Source organism: Numida meleagris, chromosome Z, assembly GCF_002078875.1.
Source record: "Numida meleagris isolate 19003 breed g44 Domestic line chromosome Z, NumMel1.0, whole genome shotgun sequence".
Lineage (NCBI taxonomy): Eukaryota > Metazoa > Chordata > Aves > Galliformes > Numididae > Numida > Numida meleagris.
In genome coordinates, this window is record NC_034438.1 from 21,042,948 (window position 1) to 21,064,063 (window position 21,116).

At 38.7% G+C, this 21,116-nt stretch overlaps 1 protein-coding gene across 3 annotated transcripts in view; it reads left to right on the forward strand.

Annotated features, from left to right (window-relative positions):
* The window catches only part of NLN (neurolysin), a 38,183-nt gene that overhangs the window by 183 nt on the left and 16,884 nt on the right, over positions 1–21,116 (forward strand). Inside the window, exons 1-4 of one of the 3 annotated variants that reach the window (XM_021380210.1) lie at positions 3–473; positions 11,858–12,114; positions 14,225–14,373; positions 20,783–20,890. In XM_021380210.1, the coding sequence (XP_021235885.1) occupies positions 11,886–12,114; positions 14,225–14,373; positions 20,783–20,890 (486 nt within the window). In that variant the 5' untranslated portion in view covers positions 3–473; positions 11,858–11,885. Of the gene's footprint in view, positions 1–2; positions 474–8,658; positions 10,002–11,857; positions 12,115–14,224; positions 14,374–20,782; positions 20,891–21,116 lie in introns of those variants that run through there. The other 2 variants (XM_021380208.1, XM_021380209.1) reach the window with 2 other exon arrangements.

Below are 21,116 nucleotides of genomic sequence, written 5' to 3' on the forward strand. Positions count from 1 at the left end.
CGCGGGCAGGGTTGGGGGTGCTTCGCGGCCCTGCGCCCGGGCTTTCCCGCGGCTCCGCGTCCCTGGGCTCGAACCGGCCGTCCCGGCGGGGCCTGGCCCAGCCCAGCCCAGCCCAGCCCAGCCCCGCTCCACGCGGCCGCTGCTTCCCGGCTGTGGCTGTGCTGCGCGAGGCCGGGCAAACAATAGAGCCGGGGCTGGACGGCGTGCCCAGGTGCCGCCCGCGGCTCGCCCACCTTCTGGAGATTACCGGCTTGCAGGTGGGAGGCGCGGCCGGGCCGGCCTGCCCCGAGCTGTCTCCGCGGGGAGACGATGGCGAGGGGCGCGGTACCTCAGCTCAGCTCAGCTCCTGTCAGCGGTCAGGCGTGAGGCGGGCGCGGTGCCGGAGGGTTTGAAAATGAGGGAAGGAGTGAGTGCTTGGTAGTGAACGCTGTCTCCAGCCGCGCCCAGGGAAGCATCGTGGAAGACGGCGTGAGGTGAAAAAGGGAAAGGAGGAGATGCACCGCGCCGCGCTCCGGGCACGGAGAGGGCAGGGTAGCGCGGGCAAATGGCCGGGCCGGGTGGGCACGGCTCCCGCTGGGTGAGCTGCGTGGTGAGCTGCGTGGTGAGCATGGGCCTGAACTGCAGGGAGAAAGGAAGAGGGGGCTGGTTAGCTCTGGTGGGCTTCTGAGAAACGACAGCGGGGTGCGGGCTGGGTACGGCTGGGAGCTGTCATTTCTGCCCCAGGTTCAGGGCGACTCTTCAGGCTGCGTTAGGGTTGCGGGTCCCAGCAGTTAGAAAATAAGATCAAGAATCCTTTTTTTTCCATAAAGTTCCCGTTGCTGTAAATTAATTCATCGACTCGGTTACATGCTTCTGGTGTAGTCATTTTCATTGTTTTCCATGGTGTGTCAATCTAAAATGTTATCTGACTTCTTTGTCCTGAAGATGTTTCAAACAAAATGAAACAAAAAAAAGAAAAAAGAAAAAAAAAGGAAAATAAAGCTTTGAAGAATGGAAGCTATTTCATTAGCAAAAAAAAATAAAAGATCTGTCATTACAATTTGTGTTTGGAAACTGAAGATATTTCTTTAAGTAATGGGAAAGTATTGATATTGATTTCAGAATTGATTTTATTTTTTCATCACTTGCTGTAAGTACATCTAGGAATGGTCAGTGCAGTTTGTTAATTGTGTTATTTTTTTTTTTTTTGTCAGTCATCATTTACATGTGCCCAAGTAGTTGTTTCACAAAAAATGGTGATCTGAAGAGCCAAATAGAGACTTCTAAATTTCAGAAGTTAAGCAAGTTAAAGTTGAAGGAATGGTGAATAGCAAGCATTCTCAGATGATGTTTTTAGTCAGTGCATTATAATGTGAGATTAAAAAATAGAGTTTTTAGGGAGTTTCATGCTGCATGTCTTATGTTAGATAAAATGGCATTGAACATTTGAATTGTTCAGTTGAAAATAGGCAGATTTGGGGAAGGAGCTTATCTCCAGTTGAGCACCTTTCCTATTAGAATATGAAAGATTCAAAGATTAACATATATTTCAACAAAATGTGTAGAAAAAGGCAGGCTAAAGCATAGATTAATGAAGTCAGTACAGTATTCTTTTTACTTTTTGAGGATATTATGTATAATGGAAAAAAAAGCAAAAGTGGAAAATGTAACTTAAATAATTCTGTTACCCTAAAATAATTCTGCAAGGTTCAAGATTCTGGAGTCTTCATTTCAAAATCTTCAAAATCAAATTTTGAGCTGGAAGATTTACGTAGACTCTGGAAAAAAAAGTAAAAATTGCATGTAAGAGCTAATTTTAGGCTTTCATTCCTGAAAAGATACTCTGAACACTGGCTTTTCTCTTGGAAAGGAATTAAACCAACAGGAAACAGGGTTGGGGGAGAAGTCAGGAGGATGGCAGAGAAATGGGAAAAACTCTTACAGTCACTTTCTTGAAGCATATTTGTCACCATACTGCATGTGTACGCTTTCCTTAAACTGTCAGGTCCAACACTGGCAATGGCAAGGTCCAGACAGGGCACATAGAACATCTTTCATTTTCCCTGTGCTCTGGGGGCTGCACATCCTCCTCTGTGTGCCCATCAGCAGTTGTCTCCCATGGACAAAAGCAAGAGCTGCCCCCTATTTAACTGCAACAGGATCTACAAAAACAATTTGTCTTCTCAGCAATGCTTGCAGATCGAAACTGCTCCCTGGACCTGCTGAGTCAAACATTTTGGGACTGGAAGGATTTTGTGGGTCTGAATTCCACCTATGGGCCATCTGTTGGATCACACTAAAAAAATCAGCGCAAATAACATCTTCTGAGGAACATAACTGTCATTCTCTCTATAAAGAAAGAAGGTGGAGGGGCAGTAGATGATCCTTAAGATCCCTTCCAACCTAAGCCATTCTATGATTGATTCTGAGATAAGAAACTGTGGAAGCTGCGTTGGGGAGGGACTCAGTTTAGGTATTAGGAAAAAGTTCTACACCATAGGGTGGTTGTGCACTGGAACAGGCTCCCTGGGGCAATGGGCATGCTCCCATGCCTGCTGGAGTTCAGAAGTGTTTGGACAGCACTCTCAAACATTGCGTTTGAATTTTGAGTGATCCTGTCTTAGAGTTGGACTTGATGATTCTTGTGGCTTGCTTGGGATATTTTATAATTCTATGAAATGCCCGGCTTGGAAAGATTTCTTTATATCTTTCGGGTTATTACAAAAGTCTGTCAAGATCAAATGTAGGAAAGCATGCATGACAGGACAAACATACTGTAGTAACTTTTCAGAATGGTCCTGTGCCTTATCATTATGTAGGTTTGGGGGATTTCTCAACACAAACGACAGTTGTTTTACAATTTTGTGCAAAAAAAAAAAAAATTCTGCTAATGCATTTTTATATTGAATTTTCCTCTTAGAACTGCTCTATCTCTTCTTCAGTTGTGTCAGAAGTAGCTGAGGAAGAACTGATTACTGTTAATTCTCTCTGTGCTGTTTGTGTTTGTATAACTTTCTTAAAAACTTCCTCTATCTGTTGCTGTCTGGGAAGAATCCTCATCTGGTTGTTCTTTTGAGTGGAATTAATCCCTCATTGATCATCATTAACTTGGTAGAAGGGGAAAAGGATTTGCGCAAGTGGAAGAATAAAAAACAAGAGAGTTTATGATGGTTGGGAGCAGCAGAACTGCACATAGTATGTGTGTGCTTCACATGCTACAGAGTCTTTTGTTCTTTGTTACACCTTTGCTCAGTCGCATCTTTTTGTACATATTGTGATCAGTAACTGCTGTAATTTCATGAATCCCACCTTTTTCTATATGTTAAAGAATACTGAACCCAACCTGGAACTATGCAGGTCACCCAGTTCCATTTTTCTGTTTCTTTCTAGTATTTAACAATTTCTTTTTAAGATGATGTTCTTTTTCAGCTCACAGCAGTATCATTTTTTTAGGACCTTTTGGTCAAAAGTCTTTAGAAATCAAACAGATGACATTAGCTGACCTCTGTCTATTTAAAAGACCTTCAAAGAATTCGAATAGGTCACTGAGTCGTAAATTCCCTTTGTTGAAGAGGCTCTTTTCCAGTATGTTTTAAATGTATTTGCCTTGTGTATTTAGAAATCCTCCTTGATAGTTTTCTCTGTTTTGCTGAACTACCTCTTTTTTAGTTGGAGTCAAAAAGCTATTTTTAATTCACTAGCTGATTGCGTTCAAGTACTGAATTGTCCTGATGGTAACAGTGAGTGGTGTTTGTACTACAGAGCATGCACTTTACGTGTGTTAGATTGCAGGCATGATAGAACTATGATAGATGCTTATGCAGCAGTACCTGAGAGAACTGGAAATGCTTTTTTTTCCACTCTGTATTGTGTAGCAAAAGGTACCTGATAGATGCCTCCTGCATCAAATTCAGTATAGTGTAAGTCGTTCACCATCAGTCTGTATGATAAGTCTCTCAGCTTCCTTTTTAAGCTTCTTCAAGCGAAATGTGTAGGTATGGAAGTATGCCATGATGCCACATGGATTCAGGTCACAGAATGGATTCAAAGCCCAGTTTAGCAGACAGAGTAAGATTTGTGTGTTGTTTTTCGTTTGTTTGCTTGTTTCTTTAGAACTATGGGTACTAGAATTTTAGGATTTGAGAGAGAGAATGGATCTCAGGCATTTTGCAGAAACCTGACCTTCTGTGTGGTTTACTCCAGTGTATTGCATGGGAATTGCTTTCTCTTATGAAAATCAGTCAGAGCTGTTTCTGACTTCCTTTAGTTAAAGATTATTGGAGGGACATGGGTGGGGGTCAACACTATATACAAATATAGTGTAAGGCCTAGGGATTTGTGTCATGTGTAAGTTGTTATGCATATGTATGAATTCCTACTTAAGGTCTGCATTTTTCTTTAGTTGATAAAAAGTACTTTTTTCAATTACTTCCACCAGAGAAACCAGTAAGCATTTGTTGAGAGATGATAAAAAGCAGAACGGGGAAAAATGTATTTATCAGTAAAGGTTCTAAAATGTTCATATAACTTCCAGCTTTTTTGACTTCAATTGATCTGAAGAGGTAACAGTGTACAGAAGTATGAGCAACATAGAATTTACTGTGAACTGAGCTTCAAATAATATTTTTTCTGAAAGTTGTAGTGACAAAACTAATTATTTAGTGTTGAAAGATTGTAGGTCATCTTCTATTCCATCAAACGCTGTTTAAGATGAGTAAGTTTCTTGTTAACAATTAAGGAACTTTAGATTAGGAAATAGTAAATAGTCTGTCCTCTTGCCATAGTGGGATCTGTCTGTCCCGAACTTTACCATGACACAAAGCCAAGTACTTTGCTAAGGAAAATCACCCAGGAATTCAAGGCATGTGTTCAGCATTCCAGACACTGTCAAGAGCCAAACTAATGAAAGGACTGAGAGGTAAAGTGTGATCATGACTTTTCAGCAGGAAAAAGTGATTACTTAAATTCTGTGGCTGTGGTCCCATTCCTTATGCTTAATTGAAATAATGCTGCCCTGTGATTTAACTCTGAGTGATATAGCTTACTTTGTTTTTTCTTGGACTTCTCTTTTTTTTTTTCTGTTCTTTTTTCTGTTCTTTTTATGCCTGGGGTTGCTCAGTCCTCTGCTGACTTTGCTTGATTTTGTTCTTTCTTTACTCTAAAAACAAAACAAAACAAACCTTCTTGTTTAAGTCTATGAGTCAAAACTGAAACAGTGGAGATATATTTAAAATACGAGCAAAGGATTTAGACAAATATTTTGGTCTATTTAATTTCCGTGTTAAGATCCATCCAGATTTGGCAGACGAACTGCAGTATGTCCAAATTGTATTGGTTGTTCCTGAATACACACTGTAGTGTTTCTGAAATGCTTTATAACATATATAGGTCTTCATTTACAGGACAAAAAAGCAGGAAAAAGAAAATCTTCCGTACCACTGAATATGAGGCTTGGTTGTTGTAAAGGTTTACTTAAATCATGCCTGTCTGTTACCGTTTATATACGTTTGGTAGCACTCACAGGGAAATGCCAGCATATGGGATATTCATGTATCAAATAATTGTTCCTGAGGCAAACTGTCAGTTTTTATATTACATTAATGGAACATGTCCTTTGTTTTTATTCAAACAAGACCACTAGGTGGGGTAGAAACACTGAAGCTCTGTGAGTGAGCAGTCGCCTGATGAGTATGGTCTTCAGATTCACAATGCTGGCTTCCAGCATGCGGTGCTGGTTCTCTTGCAGCCTACAAGACAAGAAAGTATTGTTTGACTAAAATCTGCTATTTCAGGAGTTTGAAAGAATGGAATGGTCCTCTTGCTGATCTGATTTTTAAATTAGGTGCTCTCACAAAGCTCCATAAAGTAAATTATTAGTTGAAAGATATGTTCATGTTTGTTGTCATTTGTCTTATTTGCATTAGGAATTCCCCCCAGCGTGTGCATGGGATCCAGCAAGAAAAACACCTCTGCATGTGTTTGCCCTAACAATATTTAAAAACTAGGGAATGACATTGTTTGCAGTGGTTTTGTTTGTGTAAGAAACCCACATATTTTGATGAAATTTTTAAGCTGAGAGCCATTTTTTTTAAATTACAAAAGCACATAAAGAGTGTAAAGTCTCATTTTGTTTAAAATTGATATGTACAAACTTGAGGAAATATATTTTCAGTGCTAACCCATCTGAATTAATGTATCTCTGCCTCTCTCTTTGCCTCTTTTATTCTTATTTTAATCTCCTTTCTTGGCTTCCACTTTACCCCTGAAACTGTTATCTCAGAGCTTTCATCAGGAGTGAATATATGATGGTTGCTCCAAAAGTAACGCCTCCTGTTTTATTCAGACATCAGAGGCAGATGTTGGTGGTATGGCAGTAGAGGTTGAACCTTCCCGCCAATATCTCATTACATGTTGTTGCCATGTGACAGATGGCAGCAGAGGGGCACTCTGACAAAATACTGTCTGACATGGAAGGGCATATGGAGCAAAGGTGAAGCACTGAATTCCTCCATGTGAAAAAAATGGCACCCATTGACATTCACTGATGCTTGCTGGATGTTTATGGAGACCAAACAGTTTTTGTGGTTTGCATTTTTTTAAAGCTGGTGCTACCCTTTGCTACTTCTGCTTCAAAGTCCGAGGCTTTTTTGTTTAATAGTGCATTGTTACAGAGAGTTGTTTGGCATCTTCCAGATGTGGAAAATTGTTTTTAAACAAAACCATGCTTACATAAATGTTTAATATGTTTAAAGTATTTAGTGCACAAGTTAAAAATCCGTCCATAAACTTAATTGCTTTGCTTGTCTTTGCAGCAGTAATGTTGGCCGCTATATTACTGTAATAGAGGATAATAAAAGTCCTCCTCCTTTCTAAAATCAAATTGTATTCATATTTTCCAGAAGCAGCAAGTAATCAAATTTTAGATTTGTTGGCAAAATAGATTACCTGGCGTTCTAGCAAAAATAGCAGTGATTGCAGTCTGTAACTTAGAAGCTTTGTTTTCTTTTTAAAAAACTTGCTTTAGAAGTTGATACTAAGCTTTTACAGTTTACACTGCTTTTGTGAGAAATTAGCATTAATAGCAATCATCTAGAGATGTTTTTGCTCAACTAAACCCATGCATCGTATGCATTTTCAGGCAGTGGTTCAGGCTTAGACGGCTTTTGGTAATCTTTTGATGTTAGCGTAACTGTTTAGAAGTTACACATCATGGATAAGCAGGAAAAAAGCTTGCCCTGGTCCATTTTTTGGTCTTTTTTTGGATGGCATTAACAGGTGCGGAGCAGTCATCACATTGGAGGGAAGGGATTCCATCCAGAGGGACCTGGATGTGCATGAAAGGCGGGGCCATGCAAAACTCAGGACATTGAACAAGGCCAAGTGCAGGGTCTTGCACCTGGGCTGGTGCAATCCAAAGCACAAATACAGGCCGAGTGGAGAATGGATTGAGTGTAACTCTGTGGAGAAGGACTTAGGGGTGTTGGTTGATGAAGAACTGAACATGGGACGTTCGTGTTCGCTTGAAGCATGGAAAGCCAGATGTGCTCTGGGTGGCATCAAAAGAGGATGGCCAGCAGAGTGAGGTAGGGGCTTGACATCCTCTGCTCTGCTCTTGTGAGTCCCCACCCACAGTACTGCATCCAGACCTGGGGCCTCCAGCACAAAAAAGATGTGGAGCTGCTGGAGTGGGTCCAGAGGAGGGCCACAAAGATGATCAGAGGGCTGGAGCAGCTCTCTACGAAGGCAGGCTCTCTACAAGCTGGGCTTATACAGCCTGAAGAACAGAAGTCTCTGGGGAGACCTCATTGCGGCCTTCTGGTACTTAAGGGGGCCGACATGAAAAATGAGGGGACTCTGTCAGGGAGCGTGGCAGTAGGACAAGGCTTACAAGTGCTAAATTTAGACTTTTTTTTTTTTTTTATTAGGTGCAAGGAAAATGTTATTTACTATGAGGGTGGTGAGTTAATGGAAAATGTTGCCCTGTCCCTGGAAGTGTTCAGAGCCAGGCTGCATGGGGCTTTGGGCAACTTGTCTTGTGCAGGGTGTCACTGCCCACAGCAGGGGAGCTGGAACTAGGTGATATTTAAGATCCCTTCCAACCAAAACCAATCTGCAATTAATTTTTTTACCTGTATGTTATCCTGTCTCTTTTTGAAGTATGATCCTGCCAGTAGTTGTGCTGCCAACACAGATGGAGTCATGTACAGGGCGGAAGTAAGTGGCAGAGGATGGAGTGGGAAGGAAGAGGAATATCTTAAACTGCTGAATGCGGACCTTATCCATAACCCATGCTTATTCAGATATGTCAACAGTTCCACGTTGCACATGGGATAATTGCAGTATACGCGTAATCTTGTTTAAAGACCTACATTTGTTTATTCTTCTGCCTAATTTAAATTGAATCATTTTCTGATTGCTTAGTCTGAGTAATGGCTGGCTCCTCTATGATGCTGCTGCTGTTTACCAAAAGTAATCCTTTTATATAATGACTGCAGCATCTTGGTTCATCTACTTTTTGAAGAACGTTGCTTGCTGTTGCATCTGGTTCCTACCTTTATTAATATAATTTATTTATTTTCCAGTTTATATCTGGGAAGTTAAAGTTTCTATTGGTGGCAAAATTTACAGTCATATTTTCTAATAACATGACAAATATAGCTGCAGAGCACCTTTGAAACATTTGTTACTATTTTATTTATCTTCTCCTTTCTTGTTTCTCTATATTGTTTAATCTTTAATTCTTCATTGATATCATTTCTTCTCTCTCGAACAAATAAGACATTCTCAATTTTATTGGGTGATATTTGAAGTTTTGGGCATTTGATTACATCTTTATGTAAACAACAAATATGAAATACTAATCCACTTAGAGAAATAGCTGGAAGAAGATTTCACCTGTGCACATACTTCAGTTGCATGTGGCTTTTCATTAATCTGATGTGAGTCACATTGGCCCAAAGTACAGCCTGTTCAGCTGGTAGCAAGGTAACAGTATATGTTTTAAAATGTCTATTTGAGGTTGTGTGTAGTGGTTGCATTTACTCGTTGTTTTTACTTGAAATGTTATGATACCATTTTTGAAAGCCCACATTGGTATAGTGAGTTAGAAAGACTGGCGGGTCTGTCTGAGTTTTCACTGGCTTTATTCTACATGAATGCCTCTGTCATTGCATCAGAGGGAGGAGGAAAGGTATCAGCATTGCAGAACAAAGCCAATTTTCCGTGTTTACTTATTTTTAACGGGTATGGACAATCACTTGATGGCATTTATGCCAATCATTTATGAAGCTATTGATGTTTATGTGCGTTCCACCATGCAATTAGCCAATGTACTAAGAAAATCAGGTGGTCTAATCTTTTTTTGGTGTTTATAAGAAATGCTTAGCAGCAATCAAGGACTCTTTGTTAATTAAACTTGTCCAGCTTTATTAATTGAACTTGTTTGACAGGCTGAAATTAAATGTTGCTGTGACTATTTAATCGTTTCTGGGACTGTGTTGTTGGTCAGTAGCAGAGCTGTGTTTTCTCTGTGTGAGAGTAATGAATTACAGAAAGCTGTAGGTTCCCTTTAAAAATAATATTAGCTTTATATCCTTCACCTTAGCATAGCCATCAAGTTTTATTTTTTTCAGGTTGCTGTTTTCTTTTGATTCTGTTTCATTTCTATTTTGACCTTAATTTGGTGCATTTTGTATTCTTTCTGATAACCTCTGGAGGGTGGAAGGGGCAAGTTCAGAGCCATGAAACTGCTTTGAGGAGGTCCTTCAGCACCCATGAGGTTGTGTCAGAGCTATAATGTGTTAAAGACTGACACAGTGCAGTCCAGTGGGAAGTGGGCCTAATGAAATACTGTTCTGTAATAGATTCATAGATTCAGGGTAGAATTCAGTAGTTTTGGATTCTTGGAAACTATTGCATTCTGAAAATGCTAACGCTTGTCCTTTTGTTTTCATGAAAGTAGCTTCATTTATCAGAAACTTCTAGATGAGATTCCAACTTGCAGTAGTCCAGCAGAGAAGCTGGTAAGATGTTAATGTCACATCTGAGTTTGTACTGGAGAGAGAGAGCAGAGATGGAAGGAATGCTTTTTATTCAGGCTTCATTTTCAGAGTTTGGTAGTTAATATTACAGAGGCTGATATTTCTGTATGCTGGTAGAAGTTAAAAGGAAATATCTTGTCTACACTGGTATGGGAGGATTTGAAGAAAAGATAATAATAAGGGGGAAAAAATCTCAGCATAAAATGTAGATTAGGGTTGTTGTCTTTCATTTATGTCCTGTATAAATAAATAACTTTGACTAGGTCATATCTGGAAAACTCCTAGGCCAGTGAAAAATTTTATTTGAAGTCTTGCCTTCAAACAGAAGCTCTGCATGAGGCTCTTCTCGGGTTGTTAGCACTTCAGGGTCTGCTTTCCTTTTCCTTCAGGCCACAATTGCCTGTCCTTTTATGTATGCTCTCTGCATCCTATGCCAAAACCTTTCTAAGTACACAATCAGACTGGTTTTGCAATAAAATTAGTACAGGCAAGTGACTGGTGCTAACAGAAAATGGTTTTTCATACAAAAGAGTGTAAAAAAGCATCCTTTCTAGTAATGACCAATCTGTGTGTGTTCTTATATTTCTTTAGTTGCGTTTGAAAGTTATAAGTTGTCATTATTACCGTAACAATATATGGTTTTGGTTTTTAAATTATGTGAATGAAATTGAGCGGCAGATAATAAGCCTCTGCCATCCAGAGCTGTTCTTAGTAACTCAAAGATCTGGTCCTTATTACTTTTCTGAAGGTGTGGGTTGGTGCTCTTAAGATACTAAACTCTGCGGCATTCTACTTCTTGAATGCAAGTTTCTTTTAATTACTATCAATTCATTATGTCTTTCAGCAAGTAATTTATACATAACTGAGATATTACTGTGATTTTTGACTGTGGGTTTTTCCTAGCCCAGATTCAGTCAGCTGCCCAAGCCTCCCTACTTCTCCTTTATACAGCAAAATTGAGTGTTGCTTTTTTGAGGCCAAGGAGGCAGGAGTGTGGAAGTCAGTATTTCCAAAGCCAGTTTCTTCTTAACTTTGATTTGGATTCATTGCTTCAGGATGTGTCTTTTTAGTATTACCACAAGAATTAGTAAAAAGGCAGCCAGCAATTGCACTGCACAGCTATGATCAGTTACATGTGTGAATTTTTCTGCTAACTAATGCTGACATATATTTCATATATACAAATCAGGACTGATAATATGTAAATTGCAGTTAGCTTGTCTACCTATTCTGGCATTAGAATGAAGCTACTTTAATAGAATCCTCAAATATTAAGAGCAAATTTTCAATAAAGGAACAACTAGAAGTTTTCTTCCTATGGCCACTTATGTGGCAGACATGCATACATATAAAATGGTTGCAGTGAACACTATCAGTTTTTTTTTTTAATCTTACTGTATGCATATTTGTAGTTCTTGGCCATTATAATGTGCAAATCACTGTAGATTTTATTCCTAATTTCAAAAATGCAAATACTGTCTTTAAAGTTTCAGTATCTGAAATTCTGTTTTTCTTAGAAGATTAAATAGTAACTCAGTCTATTTTTTTCAGTGTCAAAGTTTTTGCTTCTGTCAAATATGTGTCACTTGTTCGTCCTCTGTATGGAAAGGGGTATAAGTCAAACCACTGACTTACCTAAAATTAGACTTAAATAATAAGGGTGACAGCTGTGAATGGTCCTGCTGGACAAGTAACACATGGTTTTAAGTAGGACTCTGTTCTCACTTGTATAAAAGTACTTTGTGATTGTTAAAGGTCTGCTGCCTTTTTAATGTTTACTATAAACTTTCTCATGATCTAGAGTCTTCTTATGCTAAGATCTTTTTTTCTTCTTTCAGGTCCATTGGGCCTCGACTTTTGTTGAGAATGACATTAGGAGCAGAAATCACTAACCAGCTCAAGGCTTCTTCATACATAGCATCAGGCCGAAACCTCTTGAGATGGGACCTGTCGCCAGAGCAAATTAGAACAAGAACAGAAGAACTAATCAGGAAGACAAAACATGTGTATGACATCGTTGGGAAGCTTAATATTGAAGAAGTGACACATGAAAATACTTTACAGGCCTTGGCAGATATAGAAGTGGAATATGCAGGTTAGTGTACTCTTTCTGTAATTTTTTTTTCCATAGTGCATTTTCAAGCCTGATAAGCAGTGCCTATCTCAGTTGCTGTAGAATCTAACTGACATGAGCAACTCAAATGGAACAATGGAAAGACTGATATGCTCTTAGTGGAGAAAAGGTGGTGGATGAGAATGAAGGAATTTTGTGAATGCTTTTTCAATAAAAGAGTACTTTACCTGCTCACTTTTACATTATGTACTATGAGGACTTGAAGCAGTGCAGGAGAGCTATTGGTCCTGCAATCACATCTAGATTGTTCTAAACAAATTAACAAGACCTTCCAATATATGGATGCAATATATGGTCAAACACAGGTCATTCACTTAACTTGTCAATAATCCTCAGAGAAGGTGGGAACAATAAAAATAAGTTTGTGGTGGCTTTCTTTTGAAAAACCTATAATACAGTGGTTGCATGTTTCCCCAGTGGTAGTCTGATTAATAAAATATTAAATTATCTTAAATCCTCTAAAAAAAACTGCAGATGCAAGAGAAGTGCTGAAAACAGGCACTCTGGCATGGAGCTCAATCTTCATCTACCAAGAAGGAGCAACCCATAGCACAAATGATTGCATTGTAATATTAGTCTATTGCTTTCACATTACTTAATTTCAGAGCTTGGTTACATCCAGTGAATTGAATAGAATTGATGCTGGTGAATAGAATGAGTAATCTTCATCTGAACAGATCCCTGTCAGATTCAGTTTTAATTGTATAAATGTGTTTGGTACAACTATTATAAGTCTTTCTGCCTACATATAAACATCCCTGCTTTAAATTAAATTAGAAAGCAGATCTGTTTTATTCAGAAAACAGTAGCCATACGCCTCTAAGCAGAGCCACTGGGACCTGTATGCATTGTCTGAGATGTACTTTCTTCTCTACATTGCCATTGCTGAATTGGGTCATATCTAACCTTTTAATGCCATTCATCAAAGCTGTATATGAAATGACCAGAACTTACTTCTGAAATAGCCCATGGCATACGATATGTTAACACAGCAAAACTTTGGTTAGGATCTTGGATTTTTAGTCCCATTTAGTCCCATTTGTCCCTTTCACAGGTGCATGAAATACAGCGTTACCCCAGTAACTGGAGCTCATAATCTGAAGAGATGCACATGACAACAGGCCTTACATTTTCCTTAGAAGATGCCTGAGTTCAGTTTGTTGTTTTGAACGACAGTGCCATGAGAACAGGAAAGGGGAAGGAAGAGTTTCCAGTGGTTCTTAAGATGAACCATATGCTCATGTTTGCGTTCTGAAGTACTGAGAATAATCTCAGTGCTTTATAAACAACTTCAGTGTAAATAAAATCACAAAGTTTTACAACACCATCTTAAGATATCATTAATCTAAAACATCATTTTGGAGAGAGGGGAATGAAATTATAATTGAATTAAGTTAATTCAGCTAGTCAAAACAGTTCATTTCTATTTAGCACTTCTATTCCTTAGAAAGATGCCATATTTGTTTAGTAAGAAAGGTTTTACTTAATCTCAAAAGAATATTCTAAAAATATCAGTAGTTTACAATCTCTAGAAGTTCAGAATTCATAACGTCTTTTTGTTACTGGATTGTTTTCCCTTGAACATGTAGAAGAAGATGGTGATTTGACACCATTCTCTTGTACCAGTTTAAAAATAACTTCAGAACAGATGGGTGTGTTTGAAAGATTCAGAGTATTTCACTTTAAACTAATATGGAAGTCTCTTAGCCAGCTATGAAATATTGTCAGTCTTTCAAATGTTACATCTTCCAAAAATCATGTATCCTATTTATTAAACCTCCAGTTGACTTCACAGAAGTGATAATAAATAAAGGTGATAATTAGTCTTAGGTAATGGATGATTTTCATAAAACGTTTATTTGTTATGTTATGCAATTCTGTCCCATGACTCATTCAATTTTATGTTAACTATAATAACTTGATGTCCTTCGAGCCTAATTTGAGCATCTGGTTGCCTTGGATACTTGTTTCTTTTATCTTCTATAGATATTAGAAGAGGGAGAGAAGTTTTCTTTGTTCGTGATGTTTCAAGCCTTCTGTCTTAAGTGTTCATTGCCTTTTATTTAAACAGTGGAAAGAAGCATGTTGGATTTTCCCCAGCATGTCTCACCTGATAAAGAGGTACGCTTAGCAAGTACAGAAGCTGACAAAAAGCTTTCCAATTTCGATGTGGAGATGAGCATGAGGGAAGATGTGTTTCAGAAGATTGTTTATTTGCAGGTAAATTACAATAAATAAGTGAATACGCACAGTGCTTTCCAAGATCCCTGTCACTCCTTATATGAGCCTTGTATTCTTCATTTGCTCTTTACTTTGTAGTTCATATTTTATTAGAACAGGAAGAACATTTCTGTTTAGTCAGATCCATCTAGTAACATTTAATATTTATCTCCAGATATGTAATTGAGAGATAATGCAGGGAAGCCATCAAATGTAAAGCAAAAAAAATATGTGCCTTTGTCCATGGTCCAAGTGTGAATCTTCCCTTTCAACCCTGCCAATTTTTACACTTTTAGTGATGCTATTAATATGTAGGTTGCTCCAAAAGTAATGCCTGCTATTTATTTCCTTGAAATTTACAACAGATATAAAAAGCATAATAGCACTATTTGACAGAGCAAATTTTCAGCTACAAAACACTCTTTTTCAGTATAGTCACCACATTGAGTTATGCATTTTCAGCAGTGATGAACAAGAGCATGCATGCTGCACTCGTAAAAATTTGTACCAGTGAAGGTGACCTGCTGTCACCACTGCTGAAATGTGCCACCCTCCGCCTCACTGCGCTCACATCCACTGTTTGGTTTCCATAGATGTTCACTAAGTGTCAGTGAATGTGAGTGGGTGCCAATTTTTCCTCATTTTTTCCTGTCAGTGACACTGCTTTGCTTCATCCACACTTCCATGTCAGACGCCATTTTGTCAAAATGCCCCTCTGCTGCCATCCGTCACCTGGCAACAAAATGTAACATGATATTGGTGGGAAGATTTAGCTTCTACTTCCACACCAATAGGATAAAACAGGAGACATTACTTTTGGAGCAGGACTAGTACATTGGAGCCCTTTTTCTTGAAATCATGGTTTGTACGTTTTGCAGTGTTGAATGGGAGCATGAGTAATATTAGCAACACCTTACTAAAGTACCTTTCAGCAGCACTGTTTTCTGTTTCTGTATTTTCCAGGCATATGTTTTAGTGTTTTCTTTTAACTGGATATTGTTATTAAAGTGTATGTGTAGGTGTTTCATAGTGTCATTTTGGGTATCTTCTGGTATGTTTTGACAGACAGTGCCTTATGTTGAGGTGTCAGTTGCTATTAATTAAATACTTGATATATATATATATATTATTTTCTGCAATTTTCTCACCCCTCTATATAGTTTACACAGATTACATCTAGGGCTAATCTACTGTATTTGTGTATTCATCTGTTTTTAATTTACAGGTATTTCTGTTAGTAGCTAGTGAACCTGATTGCTATGATTAACTAGTGTTACTTTCTGCTAAACTTTTTCTTAAAATCTTTTTCATTTAATGCTTTCTTGCTTTGTTTTCCTTTCAGCAATATTTGACTTCTGTAACAGTTACTATTGTTGTTTAAATCTCCCATTAGTGTTTCTTAGATTGTGCTTGGCTTAACTGCAGCATGCAGTAATCTTTAGTGTTCAGCTAGTGCTCTAGGGATGTGACCTGGACTAAGATCTGAGCATGTATCATTTTCATAATAACCATGAAAGTAGTAATAATACCTTTTTTCTGCAGAGCAGCTGTGAAATTGCCAACAGTAGTGGACTGATAGTCTTGTTATTTCTCAATAACAGTACAAAGTTCTTGTTAATTTCAACTAAACTTGTTAATTTCAACTAAACTTCTAACACTTTATCATGTTAGAAACTCGTAGTTACGAAGTCAGGTTCCAGGAGAGCGCTAAAAAGGAATTCAACAAACAGAAATGTTTTCCTGCAATCTTTCCATCAGTTTAAAGAAGCTAGCAAAACACTTTAGCTAAATCAGGCTTTTCGTCACCTCAGGATGATAGTTCTAGTTCTGCTATTAGAATTCAGTTTTATGATCCTATTCAGGGGGCAGTTTAAATGCAAAGAGGAGAATGAGGCCTTGCATTTATATTTATTTATAATACAGTCAATACACTGAAAGATTACTAAATATGCCGCATTTTATTGACATTTAACAAGGACTAAACTTCCATTGGTTCAGCTTTGTTTAGGAACTGTTGATGGTGGAAGATCTGTGAGGGTTTTGTATTTAACTTGAAAAAGTGAAAAAAATGTAGCCTTTTTCTTTTCCGCATACATAAAGGAAAAAATTCTTCATAGGTTTATGCTGTCAAATATGCCCTGGAACTCTCTCTTTAGAAAACTTTTATTTTGGCATCTGAAACCTGGAATAAAAGTGAATTTGGTAGGGAAGCTATCATTTGAAATTTTCTTACTCCTGCCATCTGCACATGTTGGCTAGCACAGGCATGCTTAAGAATGTTGCCAATCTTCTCCACCCACACACACTCAGGGATCTCAGCTTGATGTAAACAGCTGCTGCAGGTTTTGTTCACAATCGTCGAAGATGGTTCTAATTCTTATTCTGCTTGAAGATTTCCTCATGGAATAAGGTAGCATGATTGTTCAAAACAAATGTGAAAGGGTATATAAAATAAACAGCAATGACCACTTTGAAACCTCTGGGAAATTCCAAAATTTCGTGTGTGTGGTATATTCAAAATTAGCACTTCCGTTGTGAAGGTTGTTCACTGAACTGCATAGAGCATCCTGACCAGGGAGGACTACAGAGATGACTGCAGAGAACACTTGGTTCCTTGGTGCTCACGAGGGCTTATCTGTAAAGACCTAACAGGACTTTCTGAATGTGAAATATCCTTGACTTAAGCACATCTGTGATGCAGATAAACTACCCAAAGGCTACCATAAATACTAGAAGCTGTTTAACACTGATATCTTAAAAGTGTATGGAGAGATATGTAGTCATGTAGTCACCAAGAGAGGGATGAAGAATGCTTATTTAGTTTTTGTTCCCTTTTTCCCAAAATAGTATTTCTCTTTCTTAGCTTTATGTAGAAGGAACCAATATTCTCTGGCTTTAAGGACATAAAACTAGTATTTGCGAGTTCTCTCTTTCTTCCTTAAATCTCTACTGTGTTTGAGCCCAAGAGATTTTCAGTAGTGTGACAGTTCCATTTTTCAAATAGGCGTGATATTGAGGCTGGGAAATCCTTCACAAGGCCTTAATAACTCTGAAACTTTTCAGAATCCTCTGTCCTGAACGGTTGCTATAGGAGTTCCTTTTTACAGAGAGTAGCCTGATCCATTTTTTTTAATCATTCTATTTCTGAGCCTTCAGCACAGTTAGCACAAAATAAACAATAATGAAGTGACTGTATCTGTATATTTCACCTCTACCGTGTTGAAGTTGTACTTTTTCTGTTACAATAGTTATAGCTGAAAAAGTCGGGTGAAGTCTGTGGTGACTGGAAAAAAGGCGAAATCGCACCCATTTTTAAGAAGGGTAAAAAGGATGACCCGGGAGCTACCAACCTGTCAGTCTCACATCTTTGCCAGGAAAGATCATGGAGCAGATCCTCCTGGAAGTCATGCTAAGGCACGTGGAAGACAGGGAGATGATACAGGAGAACCAGCATGGCTTCACCAAGGGCAAGTCCTTCTTGACCAACGTAGCGGCCTTCTGTGATGGTGTGATTGCATCAGTGGACAAGGGAAAAGCCACTGATGCCATCTGTCTGGACTTCAGTAAGGCCTTTGACACGGTACCCCAGAACATTCTTCTCTCTGAATTGGAAGGATGTGCATGTGATGAGTGGACTGTTCAGTGGACAAGGAACTGGTTGCAGGATTGAACCCAGACAGTGGTGGTCAGTGGCTCAGTGTCTGGATGGAGATCTGTGACGAGTGTCCCTCAGGGCTCAATGTTGGGAACAGCATGCTGTAATACCTACATCAGTGACAACGACAGTGAGATCAAGTGCACCCTCAGGAAGTTTGTGGATGACACCAAGCTGTGTGGTGTTGTCAACAGTTTATGGGCATTCAGCCCAGTTCCGTGACGAATGGGATGGGGGACCCACAGGCCCATGCCCCAGGAAAAGGGAAAAGGGGAAAAGGGTAAGGAGATGGCCCTGAGAGCAAAGAACAGCGGCAACAATCTGAGGAGAAACAAACTAATTTACTAAATAAGATATCGGAATGCAAAACAACACACTATAATACAATATAATTACAATTTAAGCTGATAAATCCAATACAGAGAGAGAGAATGTCCCAAAATCAAGGTAGGCCTTACTCTACTACCGACGATAAGACGGCTGGAGAGCGAGGTGCTGCCAGGACAAGAGACGGGCGGAAAAAGGGACGAGGTCTCATGATCTGCAAGTTTTTATCTTTTCCCTCTGTCCGAAAATGGTAACAGAGGAGCAAAGTACATTGGGGAATGTAGTAGTCCTTCTGAGAATCCGGTACATTCGCTACATGATGTTATGATGTGGAATACCAATAACCGAAAATCATAAAACCATGACAGGTGTAGCTGACACACCTGAGGAACGAGATATGGTCCAGAGGGACCTAGACAGGTTTGAGCAGTGGTCCAGAAGAACCTCATGAGGTTCAACAAAGCCAAGTGCAAGGTATTGCACATGAGTTAAGGCAACCCCCACTACCAAAACATGGTGGGGAATGAAGGGATAGAGCACAGCCCTGCCAAAAAGGACTTGAAAATACTGGTGGATGGTGAACTGTACATGAGCCATCAATGTGCCTTCACTGCCTGGAAAGCCAGCCGGATTCTGGGCTGCATCAAAAGAAGTGTGGCCAGCAGGGCAAGGGAGGTGATCCTGCCCCTCTACTCTGCACTGTTGAGACCTCACCTGAAGCGCTGCATCCAGATGTGGAGTTCTCAGTACAAGAGATAGTACAAGACATAGGCCTGTTGGAGCGCGTCCAGAGGACGACCACAAAAATGATCCAAGGGATGGAACCTGTTCTACAAGGACATACTGAGAGAGCTGGGGCTGTTCAGCCTGGAAAAGAGAAGGCTCCAGGGAGATCTGATAGCAGCCTCTCAATATCTAAATGGGAGCTACAGAAAAGGAGACAGACTGTTTAGCAGGGTCTGTTGTGATAGGACAAAGGGAAATGGTTTCAATCTAAATGAGTATAGATTTAGGCTGGATATAAGGAAAGTCTATTGCAGTGAGATTGATGAGGCACTGGAACAGGTTGCCCGGAGATGTGGGGGGAAGCCATGTCCCTGGAGACATTATGTTATACACAGTTGTTCTAATGCTTAGCAGTTCTGCTATAATGCTTCTGGGACCTGTGATTCTTTGCAGTGTAAAAGGAAAGCTGAACCATTCTAAGCTCTTACGTGATTCTAAAACCAATCTGCACTACTTTATAGACCTGTATACAGGGCAGTAGTAGAAGTAGATATTGTTTATGTGCTGTCATGCAAATTATTTTTAAATGGCAGTTGGCAAAATATCTGTTTCAGAGTTATCATTATTATTTATTTTCTTCTGGAATACAGATAGGATCTTATTTCTTATTTTTTCTCATTACAAGAGGTAATTTGCACTGACAATTGTTAGTTGACATTTGTACACAGTTGTATAACTCTTTCATAAAATTTGCATGTTTCAATGTTCTTATTTTTCGGAGATGCTAGACATGAATTAGTTGTACGTAGGTAAGCTGGTGAGATGGTTGTTAAGACAAGTCAGAACTAATCCCAACAGCTTCCTATTTTAAAGGGGAACATAAATAGAGCATGTCCTTTTTAGCAAGTACTGTAGCTTGCATCTTGTTATAATGTTCATTTTTAGCTATTGGAAGATAAAATTATGATGTAAAATGCTATTTTATAGCAGTATTTACAACTTAGGATATAATCACAATTTTCTGAATTAAATAGTTCAGCTTTAGTCAGTTGGAAGGAAAACCTCATGAGGTTGGTCCGTATTCTGTTACAACCGGTGTCTTGTCTGTTAGTATTGGTTGCTTTAGAAGATGATCATTCAAGAATCTCTGTAACTGCATAACCAGACACAGACATACTGTTTTATTTGTTGCCAGGGATTGCTTTCATCTGAACCAGAAAGATCGATAAGCTTTATTTTTATGCTTTTTGAAAATCTTCAGTGAACCCTAGAAGCATTTACTTTTCAAGATTTTTAAAAAAATAATATTATTTTAATCCCTTCAAGTTTTAAGCTATGATGTTACCTCATAGCACTTATTGCTGCAAGTTAATGAAGTACAGGAAAGCTACCTCAACAGAAGAAGCTTTAGTATAATACACTAATAATTAAAAGGGCTTGCTTTTATGACAGCATATAAATGTGCTGCTGTTCCTGCTTCTGATTGAGATATTCAAAAAAAGAAAATTTCATGCTACATCAGTATGAAAATACTGCTATATAGAATAACTTTTTGGAAAATCCTTCATACTAAAATTCATGATATTGCATTGTTTCTGTGGTGGTGTTCTGAAGAACAGCTCTTTGTTCAGACACTTCTAAATCCTTAGTATGTTTATCTTACTGTATTGTATATTAAATTATGCTGTACTGTCATTTCAGCAAACCTGCAATTTTGAAAATGTAAAGCCTGAAACAAAGCGGTACCTAGACAAATCAGTTCAAGTGGGAAAAAGAAATGGACTCCATCTTCCTAAAGAAGTACAACATGTAAATATGGTTCTTAGTTTATAAATCAAAGGGAAACTTGTTGAAGAGATTATATTATTCTTGTGTACTGTTTGTGCCTATGGTCTTGCTTAATTACTGCTCTAATCTTAACTGTTCTTAGTTCTATATCCATCCTTTGAACTTCAATTATTGTAAGATTTTAAAATTAGTTTGTTGGACTCCCACCATGCTCAGTAGATAGAGGTGGTATATCACTTTATTTATT